Source organism: Diadema setosum, chromosome 15 (assembly GCF_964275005.1).
Source record: "Diadema setosum chromosome 15, eeDiaSeto1, whole genome shotgun sequence".
Taxonomy (NCBI): domain Eukaryota; kingdom Metazoa; phylum Echinodermata; class Echinoidea; order Diadematoida; family Diadematidae; genus Diadema; species Diadema setosum.
The window spans coordinates 34,091,914-34,117,771 of NC_092699.1; the positions used below are offsets into that span (position 1 = coordinate 34,091,914).

Sequence of the window (25,858 nt, forward strand, 5' to 3'; positions counted from 1 at the left end):
GAAATGTGGATTGAATGCAAAAGCAGCAACATTAGTAGAACACATCAGTGAAAGTTTGAGAAAAATGCACAATCGATGCAAAAATTATGAATTTTTTTATGTTTTGGTGTTAAAACCGCTGGATGTGGAGACTATGACAGGTTATGACGTATATGTGGACAACAATATAGAGAAAATAAAAAGAAAATTCCGTAACAATTCACTTTTCTAGCATAATGAAAGAGCACTTGACTATCAAACCGCTTTCAGAAAGCAGGGGGAATAATAATAATAACTGCTAACCTTAACATAAGATTATGTCAGTATCAAGTTGATGGAATGTGTAATTTTCATGATGCCCCCCAGTCTTTTTAGGGTTAAGTTGTAATTTCTAGTCAGAGTGTGGTAGGATGGTATCACAGGTCCAAGGGCTAAGTTTTTTAACACCACTGGCATGTTTCATACAAAAGAAAGAAAAGTTGACGACTTTCAGCTCCAATTTTTCAGATATTTCATATTCAACTATCTTACAATGCAGAAACAAAATAATCCAGAGATAGGAACTTTTGCTTTCAACCCTAGTAGACAGACAGGCATACCCTGACTGTAAAACAACCTGTATAAGGCAGGTGGCTGCTATAAAAAGGTGGCCATTAAGGAAAGTGTGAGTGTACAAAGTACTCTAATGTCTGACATGATTTTTTCAGCTCGTTTCTCCTGAAATTGGCTAGGCAAGGTCGAGTTGAGCCGAGTAGATCTGGTCCATGGTGTGCTGTATCCTAGCAACCACTGTCTCCTGGGCGTCAATCCAGTGAGGAGATGCCTTTCTGGCGGTAAGCCTGAGGAGATACATGAAGAACATGCATTACCATCTCAGTCTCTTGTCAGTTATCAGCTTAGAATGATAGGGGGCGTTAAGTTGTCATTAAAGTCGAAGTGTTTGAGTGACCTTAACGCCCTTCTCACTCTCAGTCGACGAAATGCACCAGCAACATGAGATGTGAAGATAAAGTAGCAGAAATAGAGTACCAAAGTGATGGTGTCACATTATCTCTTTTGCTAAAGCTTGGGTTGGAACCAGGTGCAAGCAAATGCCTGGGCCTCACTGGTGAGGATGTTTAGGGCCAGTTTCCATGGTGATGTCTGGCTATGACATCACATTTTGATATTCTATGACTTTCATATCAGCACTGAGAGAGGGTCTCTGTTGTTTATTATGATACCTCAAAGAAGGTGCACTCCCGTTATAACATACATGGTCATATCAATATAAAAATTCCTGCTGCAGCATTATCGGCTCTATCTTTTTTTATTTGTTCGCTTATAGCAAAATGCTGATATGACGAAAGAAAACTGCCAGTCCCGAGGACTTCGTTATAAGGGGAGTCCACTGTACATCGCCTTGTCATCAAGCACACACACACACACACACACACATAAAACAAATAATATATGGAAAAAACATGCTTTGCTCACACACAAAATACCAGAATATACTAACATAGCATAGAAACACAATTAGATATAAATGAACATTGTACATGTACAAGACTTTCTAGTTTATATACACACAACAGCCATTTTTCTTCAATCTTTAGCTATCTTCAAGTTCTGTAAAGTGGTTTCTTCTTCCAGCGCAATGCAAAATTTGGTGTGGTCAAGGAATATATCTGACAGCAATGACTATATCCATCATGGGAATTAAAATAAGTCCTGCAACAGATTTTAATGTACTCGTCTTGAGGGCATCAGTAGTTGACCCACACGCAAAATGATATAACATCTCACTGCTGTAAATTTACATGAATTGACGATAAGCAATGATGATGATGAAAAGGACAAGATTATTTAGGTGCAAAAATCATCAGGATCTATTTGTACTAACTTGGGTTCCCCTAGTGCACTAAACATTCTCTCTTTTTATCTACTTGATAGGTCTTTATACATACAACGCATGTACAATCTAAACTTGACCATTCAAAAAAGAAGTACACATTTATTGCCAACCTCTTGAGACTCCTGATAACAAGGCTAACCATCTCCAAGTTCTTGTCCAGGATGAGTTCCCGCAGGTATTGCACAATATAACCAATGTCCTCCTCAACTGGCTCTGTGTAAAAGAAGAAGAAGAAAAATATGAATTGCTTGCATCATGCATTATAAAGAAGTCCTCAGGACTGGCAGTTTTCTTCTGTTATATTGAAATTTTGTCATAGCTGAACAATAAAGTATATAGGAATATTAATAGTGCTTGGACCTGAATTTTAACTTCTTTGTCACAAGACTTTCCATTATTACAGTGTTTGTTGTAATGGCAGTGCACTGTATTTTGAAATTCTATGTGTTACATGCCTGTCATTATGCAACTCAAGCCTGAACCAATGAAAGTAGTTATATTACACAACTAGAAATGTCGCTTTGGCGACTGGTATGCCTCTGCCATAATGCATGATTTTCCCAATAGGTGTAGATAGTACATGTGGACACTGTGTGATTACATTTTCACAAAATTGGCAAAATATTGAAATGACAAGTTTGTCACAAATGTGTTGAATGTTCACCTTCCTTGACCTAGGTTTAATTGGATGAATAGGAGAGCATGTATCTAGGGATTTAAGGACTTTAACTTGACTTTGACCCATTCATACATTTAGACATTGAGTAATTTTCAAGGTACAGGTGTGGAGAAAAAGTGCAATTTCTGAATTGACTAGTAAATTGTTACCATTTTCATCTAGCCCTTGACCCTAAAATTCATAAGATAATTACTTTCAGGTAGAACATGCATAATATGTACTAAGTTTCAAGGTAACTTGAGCCACTTCCGAGATATGGAGGAAAAAGTTAGTTCAGCACTTTCACTTGATCTTTGACCTTTTGACCTTTGAGGCAAAAAGAGAAAAAAAAAAACTTTCCAGAGAATTTCTATTAGGTTACACACACATACACCAAGTGTAAAAAAATAGCCCTGCTGGCATTGCATAAATATGAGGGTAATAGTAAAATTTTGAAGTCTTGCACTTGACCTTTGACCCCTGACCATTGACCCCATGAACCCTACATTCTTTAGATAATCACTTCCAGTCAGTATTATGTATATACTATGTTCCATGAAGATACCTTGAACAATTTTCCAAGGTACGGAGAAAAAAAAGAAGTTTCAATATTTTTACTTGACCTTTTGACCTTTGACCTTTGACCTCATGACCCAAACTTTCACCAGAGAATCTTAATTGGGTAATACGTATACACTAAGTTTCAAGAAAATCTCTTCAGGCATTCAATAGATATGGTGGAAATAGTGAAATTTTATGTATTTGACCCTGACCTTTTGACCTTTGACCTTTGACCTCATGACCCAAACTTTCACCAGAGAATCTTAATTGGGTAAAACATGTATACACTAAGTTTCAAGAAAATATCTTCAGGCATTCAATAGATATGGTGGAAATAGTGACATTTTATGTATTTGACCTTGACCTTTTGACCTTTGACCTTGAGCATGTGCACTCAAAAGTTGATAGGCACAACTTCACCCCCTAATACACACACATGCCAAGTTTCATTAGGATACCTCAACAGGTTTCGATAGTTACCTTGTCCACAAAATTAATTACGGACGGACGGACGGAAGGACGGACGGACGGACAAACCGAAAACATAATGCCTCCGCCACCACTTCGTGGCGGAGGCATAAAAATAACACAGGCATGAGACTTCATTGAAATACCATTGTTTGCAATTTAGTCACTATTTTTGCTTTGCTTCTCTACACAGCTCACAATACAGGAAATGTGACAGTTTTGCCCCAAGAGATGAAGTAGTCATGGCAAAAATTCAGTTTCTCTCACATCCTCCTTCCACTATTGGAATTACCCTGTAGATCAAATTCCTAATGAGATTATGGAAGAAAAAAATGTTTCTCATGACCTTTGACCTCACATACCTTCTGTTGAGTCAATCCACTCCTTCAGCAGCCCCTTGACGCTCCCAAGCTGCACTGCACCGCACAGATTGACGACTTCTTCCTCTCTCGACGCCCTCTCTTCCCCTTCGCTGCCGTCTTTCTCCGAGCCATCATCCACCAGAACATCACTCACACTGTCGTTGCTAGGCGACGGGACATCTGGGGGAATCCCCGGACCAGGTTTTGGTGGCGTCAGCTTCCTGTTGATGATCTCACGTATCCCCGGTTGCCACCTTGGTTTGTTCGTAGTGGCCTTGCTGCGAGGGCTGCCCTTTCTGTGTCACACAAACATCAATCTTTTTTTATTCAACTTGAATATTGTGACTTTAAATGGCATAAAATTGCCGGACGTGGCTATAGATGGAATCTTCCAGACACTCAATTACAAACCCACAGAAGCAAGGGCCAAATTTACACAAGAGAATTCTTTGGATATCCCAAATAACTATCTGATATGCTGCAAATCCATACCATTAGAAGAAGTCTGACCTGTGACTTAACATGTGACTCAAAGAAGACATCAGGGCACTTGACAGGACTTATACAGACTCAAAAAGTTAAAAGCCATTTAAATCTCAAACGAAGATAGTCGCAGTGACTTCATTGAGAATACAAAATATAAAACAGAATCGTCAGTAAAAGGAGAAGTTCCCATGAAGGCATGTTCATGTTGGAAGCTCTCAATGGACGTACAAACTTACTGCAGCTCAGTAATGATTGATCGTCTAAAGAATGCACCACAAATGAATTTCTATTCAGTGAATTACCAAGGTTTTTCTTTAATGAATCTCTAACTTAAAAAGAGGAAAGTTGATACAGTGCACTCCTGTTATAACAAACAAGGTTATAATGAAATTCCGGTTACAGTTACAACGAAGCAAATATTCAGGCCACAACATTATCCGCTCTATGTACTTTTATTGTTTTAATAATTGTTCGGTTACAACAAAATTTTGATAAAATGAAAGAAAACTGCTGTTCACGAGGACTTTGTTATAACAGGAGTCCACTGTATAGGGGTTTTGACCTCCTAACAAGAACTGGAGCTTTGCGCATGATACATCTCCCCATATACTATAAGACATCTCCCAATTACCTTGGTCTCCCTCGACGTCGGATCTTGAAGGGGCTTTTGGTGGGGCTTGCCTTGGCTAGAGAGTTGGACCCCGAGTGAGAGTTTGCAGGAGCTGCCTCCCTTCTCAAGTTGTCCTTGGAGTCTTTCAGTTTGTACGCCGATTTCAACTCATCTTGGAGGTCTGGTGGCAGGGCTTCTAAGCAGGATGGATCAATCTACAATTGAAGTATTATAAAGCAAAATCTGTTGCAACAATGAAACACTACATCTTGGACAAGTATGATAGCATAACACATGAGAATTGGCTTGCAAGGGAACTGTCAACAAAAGTGTGCCTGTCTAGTTTTAATAAATAATTTAGGGACTTTTGTCTCTTCCACAAAGCAGTGGGGGTTACTACCTCATAGCTTGCCATAGTTGCAATTGTGCACCATATGATAGACACGAATCCCAGAGAGCAGCAATTTGTCTAGCATGTAAAGAGTTAATATTCCATTTCACAGTTGTATGGTTCCAACCCCAAATATAATAAGTCCATTGATCACCTGCCAGACAGGCTGAAGCAACTTTCAATATTGTAGGCACTGAAGGCATACATTACCCATCATACAAATTTGTATTTCAATTTTGATTTTAATTTACTGCATGTATTGAATCTATACCTGAGAAAATGATGGTAGAGTCTCAATAGCCTCATCTGATGCTTGCTTGTTGCCGGTAACATCACCATGGCGATGAGACTGCATCACTTCTTGCTGGATCTCAGGAGGTAGAGATCTTAGAACATCCGAGTCCAGCTGGTTGGAGTGAGTGATGCCAGAGGATGTCGATGGCTCATCCCTACCAGCAATGCTATGAAGACACACACATACATACACACACACACAAATTAAGTGTAAGCAGCCTTTGTGATGAGAAAGAGAAATAACATTTGCGCTTTACTCATATTTCATTGTCATTTTGAAATGTATCTATCTATCTACTAGAATCCATCAATCTATCTATCTATCTACTAGTATCAATCTATTCATCTATCTATCTATATGTTTTATCTGTCTGTCTATCTCTCTCAAGTCCATCTATCTAATTATCAGACCATCTGTCAACCTTTTTATCAATATATGAAGATCAGTACTGAATTCTACAGTTGTGTAATCAAGAATTGATGCTCTCACAAGGTGTGTCTTCATCAGCCCGAAGTGTCAAAATTGTGGGCTATTTTGCCATTACGAAACTAGCCCGATGTCAAAATAATGCACGATTTGTGCAATGAAGACGCAAATAGCGCGCCATTTCATTGGGAAAATTTGCAAAAAAAATTTGGGGCTAGTTCATGAACTATTTGGGATGCATCTCCATCAGCCCGAAATTTGTAATAATGTACCTATACACCCTTGTACCGGTCTGCTGTAGTATCGTGAACGGTGAAATGGGAGATTTGGCGCAGGAAAATCCACTTTTGAACTGCACACTAATCAGAGTAATGATGCAAAGTACGCATGCATCAAATTTCAAGCTAATTTCCCCGAGCAGACTGTTTCGAGCTGATGAAGACGCACATTCGCAATATCAGGCAATTTTCCAAAACCGCAAAATATCCTGCTAATTTGAATTTCGGGCTGATGAAGACACACCTAGTGTCACTGGCTCTGCAGGAACAGGAAAGGAAAATCTGTAAACTCACCGAAAAGCCTTGGTTGAGTGGTGATGGTAGTCTTCCAGGACTTGCCTCTGAATGTCTTCTGGGAGAGCTGCCAGTACTGATGGGTCTATCTGGAAGCAAATTTGTATTTCAATCGTTCTGTAAGTGTTAACTAGAGCACTCGCATGGGGGACCCGTTCGAGCACATGTATCCCCCAAACCCGTCCCCTGTACCCCATCTGGATGACTTTTTATGCCAAAATGTTGTATTTACATGGCAACTGTCACAGGATACAATGAAATCTGATGAGAAATGAGGTCAGTATAACATATACACTACACGACATATGACCTGCCATCTTGTAAAAGTCGGAACAATGAGGGCGCTGTCAATGAAAACTTTTGTAACCAACAATAACTTTTATAAACCTCCATAGGCAAGTTTGAATAAAATCCGACATGAAATGTGGCTGATAGAGCACAAACAAGAAATGTGACATGGCATCCAAGTTTGAGCACTGAGGGTGCAAAACTGAGCAGAGCAAAACTGAGTAGAGCTTTGCCATAAAATCATATTCAGGCACCACAAGAAAGAGACATGAGAATGAAGACTTTCATGTATGCAATAAAGAAAGCATTCTACTTCAGTTAAAAAGAACGACAAAAATTATTACTTTACTCAAAATGTAGTACTGTTGTCAATCCATAGGTTGGTGGCAGAGAATCCTACAAAATCCATAATACGAGCATTCTATGACGATGACATAAATATTCCAAAACAGCATTCAAACCTTAGAAAACTGGTATGACTCACATAATACTAAAAGTACATTATTATATTATCATCACTATCATTATCATCACAATAGTATTGCCAGAAAAGGGAAAGTGCTTGTAATCATCTGTCAAATATCGGTCTGTATTCACGGTAAAGAAGCCTGGTTTTATGTGTACTAGTTATCATTAACTAGTGACTGGCAAAAGTAAAGTTCATCTACCTGTAAAGGTGATGGAATGGGTACACCAGAAAGGGCATCCCTGGTTTGGTCAGTCTTCTGACCACCACTCTCGGGAGGGGACAGGGGGATGAAGGGAAGGGGAGGTAGCTCCTTCTTCCTTCTCCTTGGTGTGGTCACTTTGGTGTTGTCATGGTGACCCGCACTCCCATCATTACTTGTCGATGGAGCAGTCGTATCTTTGGAATGTTCCGGAATGTCCTCAGAAGTCGTTGGTCTGCTTTCTGCTGGATGGCTGGCCGTGGCTGGAGCTGCGGAAGTGACCGATGACCTGCTCTTAGAGGGACCCTCTGAATGACCTTTGACCTTGGTCAGGAAGGCAGTGATGGGTTTACTTGCTGCTGAGGAGGAGGATTGTTGAGGGTGGCTGGAGCAGAGTTTGCTTAGTTGAATCCCAACCTGAGGGTTTGTCAGTATGAAGAAGAAAAAAATGTGTCACAAAATTTAGTTCATCTATCTTAATAGGGTAATAGCTCACTTGTCTGTCACAGGAAGGCTACAAATTCCTTGTACTCAAACAAATACCAGTTCTGCAATGCACTAACAACATATCATCGGCAATTGTGAGAACAGATTACGTTCCAACATGGACACAAATATGAACATATACTGCATTATACACATGGCTCAATACATTTCAGCCAAATGAGGCTGTCATGGCCATCCCAAACATAATGTACATTGTAAATCCTGCAATACATAGTTCTCACAGAATTAACTGTACACAGAACCCATACATTTGTACTAGATTAGCAAGTCAAAACATGGGATGATAAAAGCACAAAAGTCATCGTATGAAAATGATAATGCTGTTAAGTTGCCAATACAGCCATAGTGTTCAAGGCACCTTTAAAGGTAGGGAATCCCATTTGCATGCCTCAAATGAAGAGTTGTATAAATACAGTGGTTATGTTGAAGAGAGTATCATTTTAGAAACTCCCATAAAATATTGAAAGTGGAAGGTAACATTTAGTACATTTTTATTGATTTTTTTCGGGGCTCACCGTAAATTCCAGTACATTACTAGGCTACCTTTGCAGACCCATGCACTGCATGTGTGTTCATCATGTATATTTTGTGAAGAAAGTTCATCAAAACTTACAAACATTTCTATATACATTCTTGCCACACACTCTATATGTTATTACATCAGCTCTTATACTTTTAGATTTGTGTTTATAGATAAAAAATACAGAAGACTGCAACAAAAAGGCTTAAGTGTGGCTGACACACAGGACTACTGAGTAGTTGAGTTTTGTGCATTATTCAAATTGTAGATTAACTGTTGACTTCCAAATTTCTCAGCAGTGGCCTAAACAAGTCCCCCCGAGGTTCATATTTAATGTTTTGCTGCATTTTGGGAGGTCTGTAAAAGGTATCCCCTACCTTTAACATCCTCCTCATTCTCAAGCGACGAAACTGTAATTGTGAATTTTGTGGTGCATACTAGTACCCTTGAGTAAACGACAACAACAACAAAACAGACATAAAAACAAGCAAGACGGGAAATCCCCTTCTGGGTTCCTCACAGCATCCCCATCACACCCACCCCTCTCATCTCCACAGCAGGGACGCGAAGCTCGTGCAGGAGTTTCTTGGTCTCCCTCTGTAGGACCTCCAGCCTGTCGGTGGCCTGGAGCAAGGTAACCGACCGCGCCCGATCGTCGCAGATTCCGTGACCCATGAACTTTGAAGTCTCCTTCGGTGCATCGGGGCTTCTCACCTGCGTGGGCGAGAGGTACAACTATTTGAGTTTTGAGTTGTTATGTTTTTTTCGGAGGTTGAATCTCCACCTCTTCACGTTTGGATTCTGAATAATTGAACATTGATAGAAAGTAATAATAATTCTTTGAAGATCCGTGATGGTTAATAAATTGGCAATATCGGCAATATCAGTTCAATGGCAGTTTCAGCTCTTGTCTACTTGCTTCTCCATTGCGCAAATATGTCTGTCCTACGTGTGACACTGTCTAAAACACAGCTAGTAGCGTGTTGGCCAATCTACCTTCACTTAACCACCTACCTTCAGCTTAAGGGTGATGCTCCTTGCTTGCATGTCGATACTCTTCAGTCTCTGGTGAACTTCTGACGTGAGTTCTTCCACAAACTTCACGGCATCACCATCCTGAATACAAATGAGATAGAGAGAACACTATTGCAAGACATTTCACACAACTTACAGTACACACAAAGAAACATTTAAGTATAACCACATCTGTTACCAAAAAATTCTACTTTTTGTAAGAGGTAGTTCAAATCATAAGCAACATTATCATTATCGACAGTGTGACAGTATCATTTGTTTTCATAGTTTGTTTTCTGACAAGATGAATTTCTATAATCTAACAGTAAATTCATATCACATCTCAGGTTTGCATCAAAGACAGAGAGAGAGAGAGACTGAAACAAGACTACAAATTTGTTCCCATTATTCTATTATCTTTCTGAGAAGTGAATTCATACAGCTGTACATGTGTGTGGGGATGTTCCCAATCGAAGGCTGAAGATAAAATATTAATTTTTAAAAAATAATCTGAGCAACATCACATTGTGTTGATGTAATATTGACAAGAATGTAGTGCTTTGAGAATGTATTAACACGCTTCTACATTTGGCTGCCCAACCTTTAAAAGTTGTCTGTGCAATACTTGGTCGACTCTGTTACTTTTTGTTTGAAGTGTGTTGTCTATTTTGTTCTTTCTATCATATACGGTGTAATATCAAAAATATCATATAATATCAAAATTACATGAAAAAAAAACATATCAACGCTTTGCTCTAATGAGCTTTGTCATTACTTGTTTGAATCTTATGCCGTAGTTCACTTCCGCCGACACCGACTTTCTCTCCTGCTCCTGTTTGATCGGCCGACTGTCCACGCCGCGACAAAAGTTGTAGAGAGACTGGCCCGTTTTGGGGCCAAATTCCTTTTGGAGGGCAGGGAGGGAAATCTGCTGAAGGTCGCCACAGGTTTTGATGGACAAGCTCTCCATTCTGCGACTCGTTGACCAACCAACACCTGTGTGGAAATATAAAAAGTTACTGTAAAAGTGCATATTTTCGCGTGACTAATTACTCGCCCTCGGCCGGGCAAGAAGAGTTTCGGGTGTTTTTAATGTCGCGGAATCAAGACAACGACTACTGAACATATGGCAAGCAAAAATATTCATGTGCTTTTATTTTTGCACTAGTTTCTGGTTGCGCAAAATGCGTGAAAATTTCAACACCTCGAAAACTTCGGAGTCCACTTTTACAGCTTACACAACCACACGCATACCATTAAAGAAAGTTTATTCATCTTTATTCACTAATGATACATATTATATTATAGAAATTCCTTTCCCCTGAACCAGATAACGCACACATGGTTATTTGCAACAATCACCAAATGCAATCATGAGACTAGTAATGACAAGATATTTAAAAGCTACAAACATATCATGCAAACTGTCTCCAGCACTCAATGTGCACAAGAACGAGAAGAAAAGAAAACCAACAATAACAAGAACAAGAAGTCCGAGAAGAAGAAAAAGAGTAAGAAGAAAAAGAAAAACAAGAACTAGAAGAAGGGAAAAAAAAAGAAGATGAAGAAGAAGAAGAAAAAGAAAAAGATATAAGAAAGCGAAAACAAAAAGGGAGACTGCTAATTTCACATCGAGAACAGTTTACTTTGCAACATTACCTGGTAGATCCTTCACTGGTTGTGTCTTGATAAAATCATTGATGGCATGTGATTCCAGAAGGAACTGTCCATTGGGTTTGGCTCTTCTTGTGGCCATCCTTGCTAATAGAATGTTAGGTGCTGAAAAAACAAAACAAAACCAAAATGTAAGAATGAGTAAAAAGAAAACAAAAACAACAACAAAATAATTAAAGAACAAGTTCCAAATATCTCTCTACATATCCTCAGCCCTGTCTAGTTTGAGTTGGTCTGGACCATCTCTAAACCATCCAAGCACAATCATTAATACAGTGTATTCCTGTTATATCAAAGTCTTTGGGTCTGGTGAACTTCTTTTGTTATAATGAAATTACATTATAACCAAGCAGTATAGTGTATAAAGATACATGATATTGGGATGTGAACTTGATTTTGTTGTAACAAAAATCTATGTAGCCTCAAGTGTAAAAAAAGGTGAAAATTTGAAGTACAATGTACCATGAAATGAAAAAAAAAGAAGAAAAGATGGAAATGTTAACTCTTTATGTGCCACGTTCGCATGTCTGACTCAGTCGACGGTGTGCCAACTTCGCATATTCTGCTCAAACCCACAAACCCACCCAAACCGATCGATAAATCGCCAAATGCAGCAGTACAATGAAAGCTTTTCTCGCACTTCCATTTGTCTCACAAATAGCTTGCATTTTATTTGGCGATTGATGATCAAGCAGTGTTCCCTTACAGATTTGCGTGTAAATTCTTTGTTTCTGTCACTGTTTTGTGTGCAAAAGTCACGTCTTTACAGTAATGTACATTGTAGCTACTGGTCATTTCAAAGAAAAACAATCATCGATTTGTCATACAATTTACAACAAATCCTAGCTTGACATTTTCTCTACAATTTTACTCACTGCATGTCCAGCTTAACAGAAATCTGTGGAAGTTACATAAACTTGAAAAGCAGAATGACTTCTCAAAGCATGACTACATTGGCGTTTCAAAATAATACGGCACACAGGGGGTTTCCACCATGGCACATAAAGACTTAAGGGGCCTTATCATAGAAATGTGCCCAATTCCGAAATATCCTTTACAATGTTAACCTTTCATGTGTAAGGCCATAATTTGCCATCAATTTGTTATTTCATTGACATTTGGTGACCAACTGGAGATGACAGGCCAGTAAAGAATGAGAGGACTTATGAAGAGTTTGTTTGCAAAAACCGATAAGTCCATTTTTGAAGATTTTGAAGTACGGTCTCTGTCATAAAGTACAAAATAATACCTTTTTAATGATATATTGGTCTCCCGTTGAAGTTATGGTCAAAAGAAGCAAAAATTTTCCTATTATTCTCTTTATTTTTCTTGACCTTTAATCGCAAATATCTCCATTTGGCAAATATGGACTTATCGGTTCTTGCAAACAAACTCTTCAAGTGCATTGACTTGGTTTGGATTTGGGACTGAAGAAACATACCAATACCAGCCGAGGCATTACAACATGTCTTCTCTTTGATCTCTTCTCGCAGCACTCCCGCAATCTCCAAGGGTGTGGCACCTGTCTCTCTAGCCAGCTCCGAGATGTCTACAAACATTTCATCACAGCTGACAGCCTCTATGTCATGGGTGTAGCTGTGAGAGAGTATACATCGGTTTATGGTTGACTGATATATTTCATTTTATTTCTTTTTTCAATATCCCCTAAAAAAAAAAAATAAATAAAAAAAATAATGTTACAAAATCATCCTTTTATGAAGGCTCTGTTTTCCCTCAGTTTTACGAGCAATCTAAAATTATCAGAGCAAAATGCAAGGACATAACATAAAATGTGCACTCCCTTTAAGTCATGTCTTTATCTATAAGGTGGATATTCATAATCTTCTACAAAAAGACACACATGAATTCAAGCATATTTAGAATTCATATCTAAATAAAACTACAAAATATCAAGAATATGCAATGGCTGCTTAAATATGATCACACAAAACATTTAATGACTTTAACCCTATTCTAATTGGGGGGGGGGTCAATTTGACCCCCCCTTGACATTTTGCGCCGCGATTCCGCAACGCCCAAAGATTTTGCCGCGTCGTTTCATGACCTTTTTCTTTGAAGTCTCCCGCATATTTTGAGACCAAATTTGTGATGTCCGGGTACACCGTTTTGAAGTTACATAATGTTTTGGGTATGCATGTCAACCCGAAAATGGCTCAAATTCATGATATCGTGTGCAAATCCAATGCAAATTGTGTTTTTTGGTTAAATTGATATAAATTAGATTATTTCAACTTTTAACCATTGAAATTAATCAATTTTAATGTAGATAAGCTTGAAAAAGTGCCTGCAACAAATTTTGGCCAAAAAACAATAGAAAACAAAAGGTAAAAAAACAATGAAATACATAAGAAATTGACAAAACAAGAAAAAACAAAAGAAACTGATTTTGATTGTGCTATTTTTTTACAAGAAAATTGTTCAATGTGTCTTGAAGAACTCTCACACAAAAATTTAGCAATCATTTGGTCGTTTTAATAGAGTTATAGGTGAAAATATTATTTCATGCGTAAATTTGCATAATCAATTTACTAAAAATAGAAAATCAAAATTTTTCTTTTGTATGACCATGTAATCTTGTAGTTGACATCCAGCTCTATGTTTAGGCAAAATTTTGCGGCAATCGCGCATTCGGCGGCCAAGATCTGAAGGGGGGTCAAATTGACCCCCCCCCCCCCCCCCCCAGTAAAAACTTGGTCTCAAATAGCCCAGTTAGAATAGGGTTAAATCACACAATTAATAATGACTTTAAATAATGACCACACCTTTAAAGTTTAGACAAAAAAACTGATGAAAGCGTTCCACTCCTCACCTTGCTATGATGTCGTATAACATTTTAGAGACCCGTCTGTACCCTTCAAAATCATACGGGATGGTTTGAAGATCTGGACACAAAGTTCTGGCTTTCCCCATAGACATTCCATTCTTGACTCCGCTTTTCCTTGCTTCATAATTGCAGGAGGCAATGTCTGCCATGGAATTGAAAGTTTCATGGTCGGGCTTGCCTGAGCTTTTTCCATCCTTAGCGGATGCCTCATTCTTGTTTTCTACATCTCTGTTTGAGGTTGTAGACTTTTCTCCTTGTCTTTTTTTGCCTGATTTCTCGGCTCTGTGGGCATAATAGGCCTTCTCGTAGTCCCGAATTTCTTGGTTGGTCTCTGACATTCCCTGCCCCCTGCTGTGAGTCACAGCGACTGGTTGACCAAGGAGGTGCGGCCGATTGATGAGACCTACCGATACAAAGAAGCAGTCCATGTCAATATGCATTATCATTTGTCCCTTTTTCTGCCCATGCGGTTGTCCTTCAGGCCTCTCTGCTTCTGCTTTTCCGGGGTCATCCAGGCTGCTGTTCCAATCTTCACCTGCTTTTCCACCAGGAAGCGCTTCTTTCGTCGTTTTCATTTGCAGCAGCTTCGCTCTCCCCGGAAAATCCTTACTCCCGCTGCGCTGGAGTTCGTTGACGTGGGCCTTACACTCTGCGCCCCAAGTGGAGATGTGATGCAGTCTCGAGTGGCTGTAGAATTCTGAAAGGAAGTTTGGATCTCCTGCCTTCGCAGAGAAACCGCCCGCTTTCCCGGGGGGTTTAACGGAGCTGCCGTCATGCGACCGGTCCAGTGCGCTCTCGTAAACTGAAGGATCTGATGCACCTGTTCCGCAAACATCTCGAGGAAGAGGAGGATCATTCTCTGTCCTTGGGGTAATCTCCTCTTGGTTTCCACTGTTGGGGATGGTCTCACTACCCACTGGAGTGACCTTTGGAGCAGCTGCAGGCTGAAGTTTGAGAAGGGTCTGGTTCTGTCCTGCTGACCTGTCCTTATAGAGTTCGTATGTGTGATATGGCAGTAACCGTCCTGCTTTGATGCTGGAAAAAGATAAAATCAGATCAGATGCCACCTCCTACAATACATGTAGTTTTGTTGGTATTATCCATCATAAGCTGTTATTTTCATGAGGGTTTAATTCTCACGAAAATTACGACATAATAGAAATGGGCAATTCCACGGTTTGTAGGACACAGGTGCCAAAAATTCAAAATGATATTTGTTTCAAACACCATACATTTTCAGACAATACTTGAGTTGAAGTTTTAAGAATCATAATGTTTTTCAATAAAAGCGGCCATTTTCATTTTCAAAATGGCTGCCAAAATATGCCTATAACCCAATGGTAAAAAGAGTGTATTGTCACATAACTTACTTTCTGTATATCCACTTTATTAGTACTCTGAACAGCAATCTTTTATATGTATGCAGTTACCAGAGAAGTCTTTTACCACACGATAGAAAAAAAAGCTGGTTGCTTTAAAGAATTTGATAAAAACTTTAAATTAGTTTGACAATGATGGATGTAACATCAGTTACCAAAAACAAGGAATTTTTAACTTTATTCATCAAAGAAAGTGAGCTGTATGATGTAACTTGGGATTTCTAATGTATGCCCATATGCCTTCCTTTTAATACCAGAAATGAGGATACTTGGCATACTGGAGAGTCAAAATGAACACTTCAAAATGTGTAACGTCAGTTACCGAAACGTCATACACGAGTATGTAACGTCAGTTACCATGTATTAATCATAACTAGAGGCAAATTTTTGACTTTAGGCCATTTCAATACATCTGGGATGTCAAAGGTTATCAACAAAGAGCAGCAATCCCTTTGATAGGGAATGATGTCATCACCATGGTACATCCATGGATACATTTTTTTTTTCATTTTTTTTTTCATTTTATTTTTAAATTTATTTATTTATTTGTTTATTTATTTATCATAATCATCAATTTTTTTTTTTTTTTTTTTTTTGGGGGGGGGGGGGGGCTTGATCTTTTGATTTTCGATTCAGCACAAGTTCGAGGTTAAATCATCTGGAAGTATAGGTTTACCACATGCAATATATGCACTCAAATTACTATACAGTACATTCACAGTCGTACGGGATGATAAAGCTACCAAAGTTTGTAGGCCTAATCAATGACGTAGTTGCATGGTAACCACCTTTTCTATAAAGCTTGTGTACAGCTGTATACCAACAGTTTTATAATCATTACTAATGATTGCTTTTGCTAGCATTTGTCTTTTTTTCTGGAAGGTTAGTGAGGTTTCTACCTCAAGGCAAATGCACAAACAGATATATTTCTTTGCTTGCACTTAAATGCGTGGTTTAGTTAATGTGGCACATCTTGTATTATGGTACATAAGGCATGTACTGTCATTACTGTTTGAAACTTAGCACTGATGTTGCTCAACGTTTAACACTGATGTTGCTCAAAGTGAGAGGTGATTCTAGGGTTTAAAAAAAAATGTTCATATTTCTTGATTACTTTATTTCATTCATGCAGGGACATTTTGTAATACATGATAATTATGAACAGGAAGATTCGTTTATATTGATCTTAGAATTCTTTCGTTGCAAAGTCCTATTTCTTGGTATCTGGGATGTCTGTGCAAGCCTTGCTATATCAGTGAAAAGGAAAAAAAAAACAGTTATATTACTTGAAGCCAGGAATAAACCAATAATGCTCTTTTAACCAAAAAAGCATAATGTTTCTTCTTCACAGAGAAACATCAAAAGTGCAACACTTTTCATTTAAATCAATTGATGTTGGAGATCATTTTTTTTGTTTATTTATGGCCCTAACAATGCCTTGAAGGAGAAGGAGTAAAAAAAAAAAAAAAAAAAAAAAAAAAAGAAATATATCACAGTAGATTTCATACATATTCATGCATATTTGATACATATTTGATATGTGTTTTTTCCCCATGACCTGAAAGATATTTTTTTCACACACAAAAATATCCGTGTTTTATGTAGTACTGCAGGGTATTATTGGTGGGGCACTCTAGATAGAAACTTTCCTGTTCATTAAAAAAAACCCCAAAAACCTTAGTTATGTCAGTATATTTATACTTGGAACTGCTGAATCTAAATGGCTCTGTGTAATCATAACTGTTTAATAAGCATTCAATCTTAAGACAAATGTAAAGAAATATCCTGTGGTGCATTTACATTATTTTTGCCCAACTGTGCTATGGCATGGGGGGGGGGGGGGGCTTGCCCCCTAAGGCCCCCCCCCCCCCCCCCATTTGTGTCTTTAGATTTTGTTTTAATTTGTTGCTAAGTAATTGCCTGGGATTGTTACGGGTATACTGCAGCAGTATAATAACCTGTTACATAAATTAGTTCTCTATAACCCCATAGCAAAAGTATGTGTAACGTCAGTTACGCAACGTCAGTTACTGACATGTTTACCTTTAAGTTTTCATAGAACACAAAGAAAATGGACTAATGTTTCACTTCATATGTGTATTTATAATTGATGAACCAAGGTATGATTCCATATCAAACAAGTCATTCTGAAAGGTCAGAATTATAAAATATCACAAAGCTATTCCCAATCATGATTTTGCATGTGTAAACCCTATGGCAAATGTAAGCGTAACGTCAGTTACGTAACGTCAGTTACCGTCATGCCTTCACTGCAATTGGCATGGTGCTAAAAGGAAATATCTAAAGTGCACATTATTTTGCACACCTATTCCTAAGAACCTAGGTGTATTGCCATATGAAACACATAAAAGCTAGAAGTCAGGGACATGAGATATTTCCATTTAAATCTACACCATAATTTCCCATGTCCTTTTTCCGTAACGTCAGTTACCGACACATTTTCACTCCCTATGTGATAAGAAATGCTGTTTAAGAGAAAAACTTTCCACCTATTTCTTCATTCTCATGAACTCATTCATCAATGCTAATTGCAAGCCCCAGGTACTTTCATTCACAAAACTACAACGTAAACAATTTCATGAAAATCCTTACGCGTAACGTCAGTTACCGTGGAATTGCCCAAATGCAAAATCTTTATGGCTGCAGAATAAGCCATTGTAGAAGTTCTTGCAAAATAAAACAGGGACACTCTAAACATGGGAACTATAGGAAAGTAAATTTGTGAAACCCCACAGCAAGGTGATTGAGAGTAACCAATTAGAAGCTTCATTGATGATTTGCCATTACTGAAATGATATGATTTCTGTTTATCCTATGCCATGCATTATTTGTCTTGTTTAGCTCATATTGTTTCTGATTTGCAGCTTATGATTTACTCCAAATCTACTTCAAATCATTTTTAATATTTGTTCAATATTTTAGCAACTTGTCTGTAATCTCTCTAAAGACAAAATTTTAACTATAAGTTATTCATGTACAAGAACAGAATACATGCTTTTTGTTTTGCTTTACTTCTTTGGTTTTTTTTTCTTTGTCAGTAGAAAGTGCAACCTTGTTTTATCTTAATAATGCAAGGTTTACACTACCTGTAGAGATATGCACATGTATAAGACTCAGAGCAAGTCCATGCTGTGCGCTACAACTGAATGAAGCTTAAAGGACAAGTCCACCTTCAATACATGTTAATTGAGCTTATTCACCTGTATTCACCTGTCTTGTTGGGCCTCTGGAAAGACATTTAGTCTCGTATCAAATGCCCTCCCACTTTTAGCAAGCTTCCACCATATGTCAAACTTGAATACCTTGACTTCTTTATTGCAGGATTGACTGCTACTATTGAGAAAATTACTCTGCACTATGTGAATTTGTTGTGCTTCTCTGACAGAAATGCATCAACTTCTGACTGATTGAATCTGTTAACTGTAGTTGCTTCCACAGCTGACTTTGGTAGCATGTTCCAGTGAAATACTACCCTGTGAGTGAAGTTATGCAGCAATATTTTTATCAGTAGAACACATTAATTATAAGTGAAAGTTTGAGGAAAATCAGACAATCTGGAAAAATTTCGATGTTTCTGCACAGTCACTGGTGGATACATTTGTAAGAAGACTACGACAGTTTATGAAGTCTCAGGCGTAGAATGCCAATACAGTTGTATAAGGAAAATAAGAATTTCACAAAATGTTATTTTTTGAAAAAAGCACACATTTCCTTGACTTGTCACTGACTATAATATATGTTAAGGGTAATATTATTTCCCCCTGCCATCTGAAAGAGGCAAGTCAAGCACTCTTTTATTGAGCGAGATTAGTGAAAATATGTTACAATTTTCTTTACATTTTTTATATTTTTTATTATACAACAGCAGAGCTCTACTTCACAAGTTGTAGTACGGTACTAGTCTTCTCATCCAGAGATGGTGGCGACGGAACTTCAAAAATTCAAAACTTTTGAATTCAATTGATTGTCAGATATTCCTAAAACTTTCAATGATGTGCTCTAGATGTCTATTAATATTGCTAATTTTTCTCAATTCACAACTTTGGTGAACTGGTCCTTTAACATACCTATCAGTGATCCATTCTGGCCTCACAATTTTTTGGTGTGTCAGCTCCTTTATCTTTGTGTAGGGCAGGTTTGTTGCAATGATGTGAGTGACCTTTGACATCGAGTAGTAGTGTTGGTATGCCCCACCGTGCATCATCATCAGCTTCTTGAGTTCGTCTGAAGATGGTTCTGTGATATGAAATAAAAAAACAACAACAACCACACATTAATATGAATTGATGAAGCTAAAATCAATTTTATGTATGACTATGACACTGTATGACATCCCCTCACAACACACAGTTCAAGTTCATCCCAGTAGGGCCTATAGCTTTTAGTACAAGCTGCTCCAAGGGATAATACTACATCAAGGTATAGTGCCTGACCCGTACCCCCAGCCTCCCCCCCCCCCCCCCCCAATCACACAAATACACAAACACATACCGGTACATAGTAGATCTACTTACACAAGCAAGCAAAATACTAAATAGGCTAGACCCCTATGTCATGATATATCTGATCGATACTCCCTACTGCCGTAGAGAGCTATCCCACTTTGTGTAAAATTCCCAGTGACAGTGCAGTGTGTACGGTCTAGTTGTCATTGATTGTCAGCACTGCACTGGTCATATTGCATATTATAACACAGTACACATGACTAATATCGTATTTTACTTGAAAAACATTTGACCAAGCCAAAAAATAAAGGCATAAAAATAATTATACACAGCCCAGTCGCTGTAACAGCGTACTAACACTAGACAAGTAGTAGTAAACAGCATCTGGTCGGGCGCGGGCTAAGGTGAAAGGCCCCCAGGGGCCCTAACCTAGACTCTACCTCTCTAAAATGTTGCTAATTTTACATCAGACTCGACTCTCAGCTACAGGTGTCAGTAAGAAGTTCTAGATCTATTGAGTATTAGGAAAAATCTTCTGGATGCATATACACCCGCCGCTGCAATAATTCACAAATCATATCACACTCAGCGCTGCCAACATTTGCATTGGAAACTAGTTGAGAGAGTGAGACTACCAATAATATAGGCCATTGCTATAATTTAGGAGTCAAAATGAGCATGATGAGTGAGATAAATAGATTAGAAATGCATGCAAATGAAATAAAGTTTTAGAGTGACAAGGGACCAAAATGAGTGAGCTAGAGTTGGCAGCTCTGATATCAGCGAGGCATTTATATCGCATGCTGATCCTGTGGAGGCGAACTATAACGAGATCTTACGAAGAGGTATGAGAGTTCTCTCATACCTCCTTGTTACACTTTACAGACACAGTGACAGCTCAGTGAACCGATCGCACCCCGCAAAGCCCGCAGCCAGGTACCACTATAGCACATGGTCACCCCGCCCGAACAGCAGGCGACGAAACACACAAAGCACCGCACCGATCGTACATACCTGTGTACCCGTTGACGTGAATAGAGACCCCGGAAAATATGTTTGTGGACGATCCTGCAATTTCTCGGTTTGTTCTGCCATCGGAATGGAATTGCTCGTCTAATTTCTGAATCTTTGCTGTCATGTAACCCCCATGCCGATCTACAGGAGCACTACGAGATCTTGGTTTGCCAGCTCCAGCAACGGATTTCATCTTGCCGCTTTAGCTCTCTGGCTGACGTTAGCTAGCTAGCCACGTACAGCTAGCTAGCAGACACCAAGCTGAAGCCAGCGCCCAAACTCAGCGCCCAAACTGTGCTCTCGATACCTACTGTTATCGATACTAGGCCTCCGCGGCGATACCATTTGGAGTCCAAACTCGCCCTGTAACCACAGAACTTCTATGGTCACGACCTCTACGGCACAAAACCACCACGTTCTCGTTCCCCTCCTCTTGGGACGTCTGTCACGGTTTTTTTTTTTGTTTTTTTGTTTTTTTTTTTTCACGGAAGCGATTGGAGGTAATTTAGTAAGGTTTCGAACCAATTAACGGGGTCACATTTTCCAAGTATATTTCATGACAAATACAAGAAGGGTATTTCTGACAATAAGTTATTAAAACTATAGAAAACATGAATAGTCGGTTACGACAAAGTTTCAACGAAATGTTTAAATGAAATCAGGTTATTTTCGCCCATATATCGATACCTATTTTTTTTTTTTTTTGTAAGATGATTTTTGTCAAAAGTTTGTGAAGAATGAGCAAAATATGAAGAGTCGGCTGCCATTCAAAGGTTTAAAGGGAATTAATAAGATAAATTTGGGTATTTTCTGCCTTTATTTATTCTTTCCCTTTTAAAAAAGAAAAAGAAATATATATATATATATATATATATATATATATATATATATATGTATAACACAATGTATATATATATATATGCATGATAATCTGATACGAAGTGGCCGCCCCTAGTTTAATCAGAAATACTTGAAAGATGATTTTGGCAAAAATTTCTAAAGATCGGCGGCCATTCAAAGTCAGAAAACAGTTTTGGCACTGAGACAAATTTTTAGTGTGGCGTACTGATATATTCGGTCTGGATAGTTGCTAAATAGGATGACTTCTCTACCCTTTTCGAGTGCTATATTTCTTTAAATCATGAAAGTCTTTGATACAGATACAATGTTCGCTCTGTACTTAGTGACAAATTCACGACACGTGTTTTTGATAAAATTTAGATGAAATCAAAGGAAGCACAGATAATAAACGCCCATTTAAAGCAAATAATCAGATGAAATTTTGGTATTCTGTGCCTTTGTTCAATATTTCCCTTTCAAGAAAGTCAAATGAAATAGTAAATGTCAGCGCCCGGTTGAAGGGAATAATGAGATGAAATTAAGGCATTTTCGGCCTTTGTTTAATCTTTCCCTTTAAACAAATATATTTCTTGATATGATACAACGCACCCACCCCTAGGTTGATTAGAAATACCTTAAATATGCGGGTCGGAGGCCATTCAAAGTAAAAAATGAGTTTGGGCGCTGGGACTGAAAGTTTCGTATATTGGGTCTAGGTATACTCGCTGAAAACAAGTATGACGTCTTTCAACTATCGAGTAATATATTCCTTTAAATCATAAAAGTTGTTGATACAGATAACATGTTGAGCTCTTTACTTCATTTCATATTCATCAGACATGTTTCTGATGATCTTTGGTTGAAGTCAAATGAGGTGTAAATAGTCACCACTCGTTTAAATGGAATAACCAGCTTAAATTGGGGCATTTTGTGCATTTGCTTAATCTTTCCCTCTAAACAAATATATTTTTTAATCTGTTACCACGCGTCCACCCCTAATTCGATTGGAAATAGTTCAAAGATACTTTTGGTAAAAATTTGTAAAGATTGCCAAAAATACGAAGAGTCGGCGGCCATTCAAAGTCAGAAATGAGTTTGGGCGCTGGGACTGAAAGGGGTGCATACTGGGTCTGGATATAATCACTGAAATCTGCAATGACTTCATCACCCTATCGAGTGATATATTCCTTTAAATCATGAAAAGTCGTTAATACAGATATCATGTTTACTTTGTATTTCATGACAAATTCACGGCACGAGTTTCTGTTGATCTTTCGTTTAAGTTTAATGAAACGTTAAAAGTCAGCACCCGTTTAAATGAAATAATCAGATGAAATTTTGAGCTTTTTCGGCCTTTTTTTAAATCTTTCCCTTTAAACAAATACATCTTCTAATCTGATACCACGTGTCCACCCCTAATTCGATCAGATGCAGTTCAAAGATGGTTTTGGCAAAAATTTGTAAAGGTTGCCGAAAATATGAAGGGTCGGCGGTCATTCAAATTCAGAAATGAGTTTGGGCGCTGGGGCTAAAACGGGTGCATACTGGGTCCGGATATGGTTACTAAATTCTGCAATGACTTCTTTACCCTATCGAGTGATATATTCCTTTAAATCATGAAAAGTCGTTAATACAGATATCATGTTTACTCTCTATTTCAGGACAAATTTACGACACGTGCTCCTGATGATCTTTGGTTGAAGTCAAACGAAACATTAATAGTCAGCGCCCGGTTAAAGGGAATAATCAGATGAAATTTGGGCATTTTCGGCCTTTGTTTAATCTTTCCCTTTAAACAAATATATCTTCTGATCTGATATCACGTGTCCACCCCTAATTCGATCGGAGGTAGTTCAAAGATGATTTTGCTAAAGATTTGTAACGCTTGCCGAAAATATGAAGGGTCGGTGGCCATTCAAAGTCAGAAATGAGTTTGGGCGCTGGGAATGAAACGGGTGCATAATGGGTCTGGGTATAGTCGCTGAAACCTGAAATTACTTTTTTACCTCATCGAGTGATATATTCCTTTAAATCATGAAAAGTTTTTAATACAGATATCATGTTTACTCTCTTTGTCGTGACAAATTGACAACACAAGTTTCTGGTGATCTTTCGTTGAAGTCAAATGAAATATTGATAGTAAGCACCCGGTTAAAGGGAATCATCAGTTGAAATTTGGGCATTTTGGACCTTTGCTTAATCTTTCCCTTTAAACAAATATATCTTCTGATCTGATACCACGTGTCCACCCCTAATTCGATCGGAGGTAGTTCAAAGATGGTTTTGGCAAAAATTTGTAAAGGTTGCCGAAAATATGAAGGGTCGGCGGCCATTCAAATTGAGAAATGAGTTTGGGCGCTGGGGCTAAAACGGGTGCATACTGGTTCCGGATATAGTCACTAAAATCTGCAATGACTTCTTTACCCTATCGAGTGATATATTCCTTTAAATCATGAAAAGTCGTTAATACAGATATCATGTTTACTTTGCATTTCATGACAAATTCACGACACGTGTTACTGTTGATCTTTCGTTGAAGTTTAATGAAACGTTAAAAGTCAGCACCCGTTTAAATGAAATAATCAGATGAAATTTTGAGCTTTTTCGGCCTTTATTTAATCTTTCCCTTTAAACAAATACATCTTCTAATCTAATACCACGTGTCCACCCCTAATTCGATCGGAGATAGTTCAAAGATGGTTTTGACAAAAATTTGTAAAGGTTCCCGAAAATATGAAGGGTCGGCGGCCATTAAAAGTCAGAAATGAGTTTGGGCGCTGGGAAAAAAACGGGTGCATAATGGGTCTGGGTATAGTCGCTGAAACCTGAAATTACTTTTTTACCTCATCGAGTGATATATTCCTTTAAATCATGAAAAATCGTTAATACAGATGGATCATGTTTACTCTCTTTGTCGTGACAAATTGACAACACAAGTTTCTGGTGATCTTTCCTTGAAGTCAAATGAAATATTAATAGTAAGCACCCGGTTAAAGGGAATCATCAATTGAAATTTGGGCATTTTGGATCTTTGCTTAATTTTTCCCTTTAAACAAATATATCTCCTGATTTGATACCACGCATCCACCCCTAATTCGATTGGAAATAGTTCAAAGATAGTTTTGGCAAAAATTTGTAAAGGTTGCAGAAAATATGAAGAGTCGGCGGCCATTTAAAGTCAGAAATGAGTTTGGGCGCTGGGACTGAAAGGGGTGCATACTGGGTCTGGATATAGTCACTGAAATCTGCAATGACTTCTTCACCCTATCGAGTGATATATTCCTTTAAATCATGAAAAGTCATTGATATAGATATCATGTTTAATTTGTATTTCATGACGATTTCACGACACATGTTTCTGGTGATCTTTCGTTTAAGTCTGATGAAACATTAACAGTCTGCGCCCGGTGAAAGGGAATAATCAGATGAAATTTGGGCATTTTTGGCCTTTGTTTAATCTTTCCCTTTAAAGAAATATATCTTCTGATCTGATACCACGTGTCCACCCCTAATTCGATCGGAGATAGTTCAAAGATGGTTTTGCTAAAGATTTGTAACGCTTGCCGAAAATATGAAGGGTCGGTGGCCATTCAAAGTCAGAAATGAGTTTGGGCGCTGGGATTAAAAGGAGTGTACACAGGGTCTGGGTACAGTCGCTGAAATTTGTAATGACTTCTTTACCCTATCGAGTGATATATTCCTTTAAATCATGAAAAGTTGTTTATACAGATATCATGTTTACTCTCTATTTCAGGACAAATTTGCGACACGTGCTCCTGATGATCTTTGGTTAAAGTCAAGCGAAACATTAATAGTCAGCGAACGGATAAAGGGAATAATCAGATGAAATTTGGGCATTTTCGGCCTTTGTTTAATCTTTCCCTTTAAACAAATATATCTTCTGATCTGATACCACGTGTCCACCCCTAATTCGATCG

The 25,858-nt window shown here is 38.2% G+C and overlaps 1 protein-coding gene across 1 annotated transcript; it reads right to left on the reverse strand.

The window, feature by feature from the left end:
- Window positions 1–683: 683 nt before the first annotated feature.
- Window positions 684–21,268, reverse strand: LOC140238854 (DNA repair protein REV1-like). Its single transcript, XM_072318748.1, has 15 exons — window positions 21,081–21,268; window positions 19,689–19,857; window positions 14,207–15,256; window positions 12,818–12,972; window positions 11,362–11,481; window positions 10,478–10,698; window positions 9,703–9,804; window positions 9,229–9,402; window positions 7,662–8,078; window positions 6,706–6,794; window positions 5,684–5,873; window positions 5,043–5,236; window positions 3,926–4,221; window positions 1,987–2,089; window positions 684–818 (listed from the first exon to the last, which is right to left on the reverse strand). The coding sequence occupies exons 1-15, from the start codon at window positions 21,202–21,204 to the stop codon at window positions 707–709; spliced, it is 3,516 nt and encodes a 1,171-aa protein (XP_072174849.1). The 5' UTR covers window positions 21,205–21,268; the 3' UTR covers window positions 684–706.
- Between the last annotated feature and the right edge of the window lie 4,590 nt (window positions 21,269–25,858).

Excerpts from the sequence above, each read along its gene's own strand:
- LOC140238854 (XM_072318748.1), bottom strand. The coding sequence starts at position 21,204 with ATGACAGCAAAGATTCAGAAATTAGACGAGCAATTCCATTCCGATGGC. Across the intron at positions 12,973-14,206 it reads TTATACGACATCATAGCAAG|CTACACCCATGACATAGAGG; the intron begins GTGAGGAGTGGA and ends ACTCTCTCACAG. Across the intron at positions 819-1,986 it reads GTTATCAGGAGTCTCAAGAG|GCTTACCGCCAGAAAGGCAT; the intron begins GTTGGCAATAAA and ends GTATCTCCTCAG.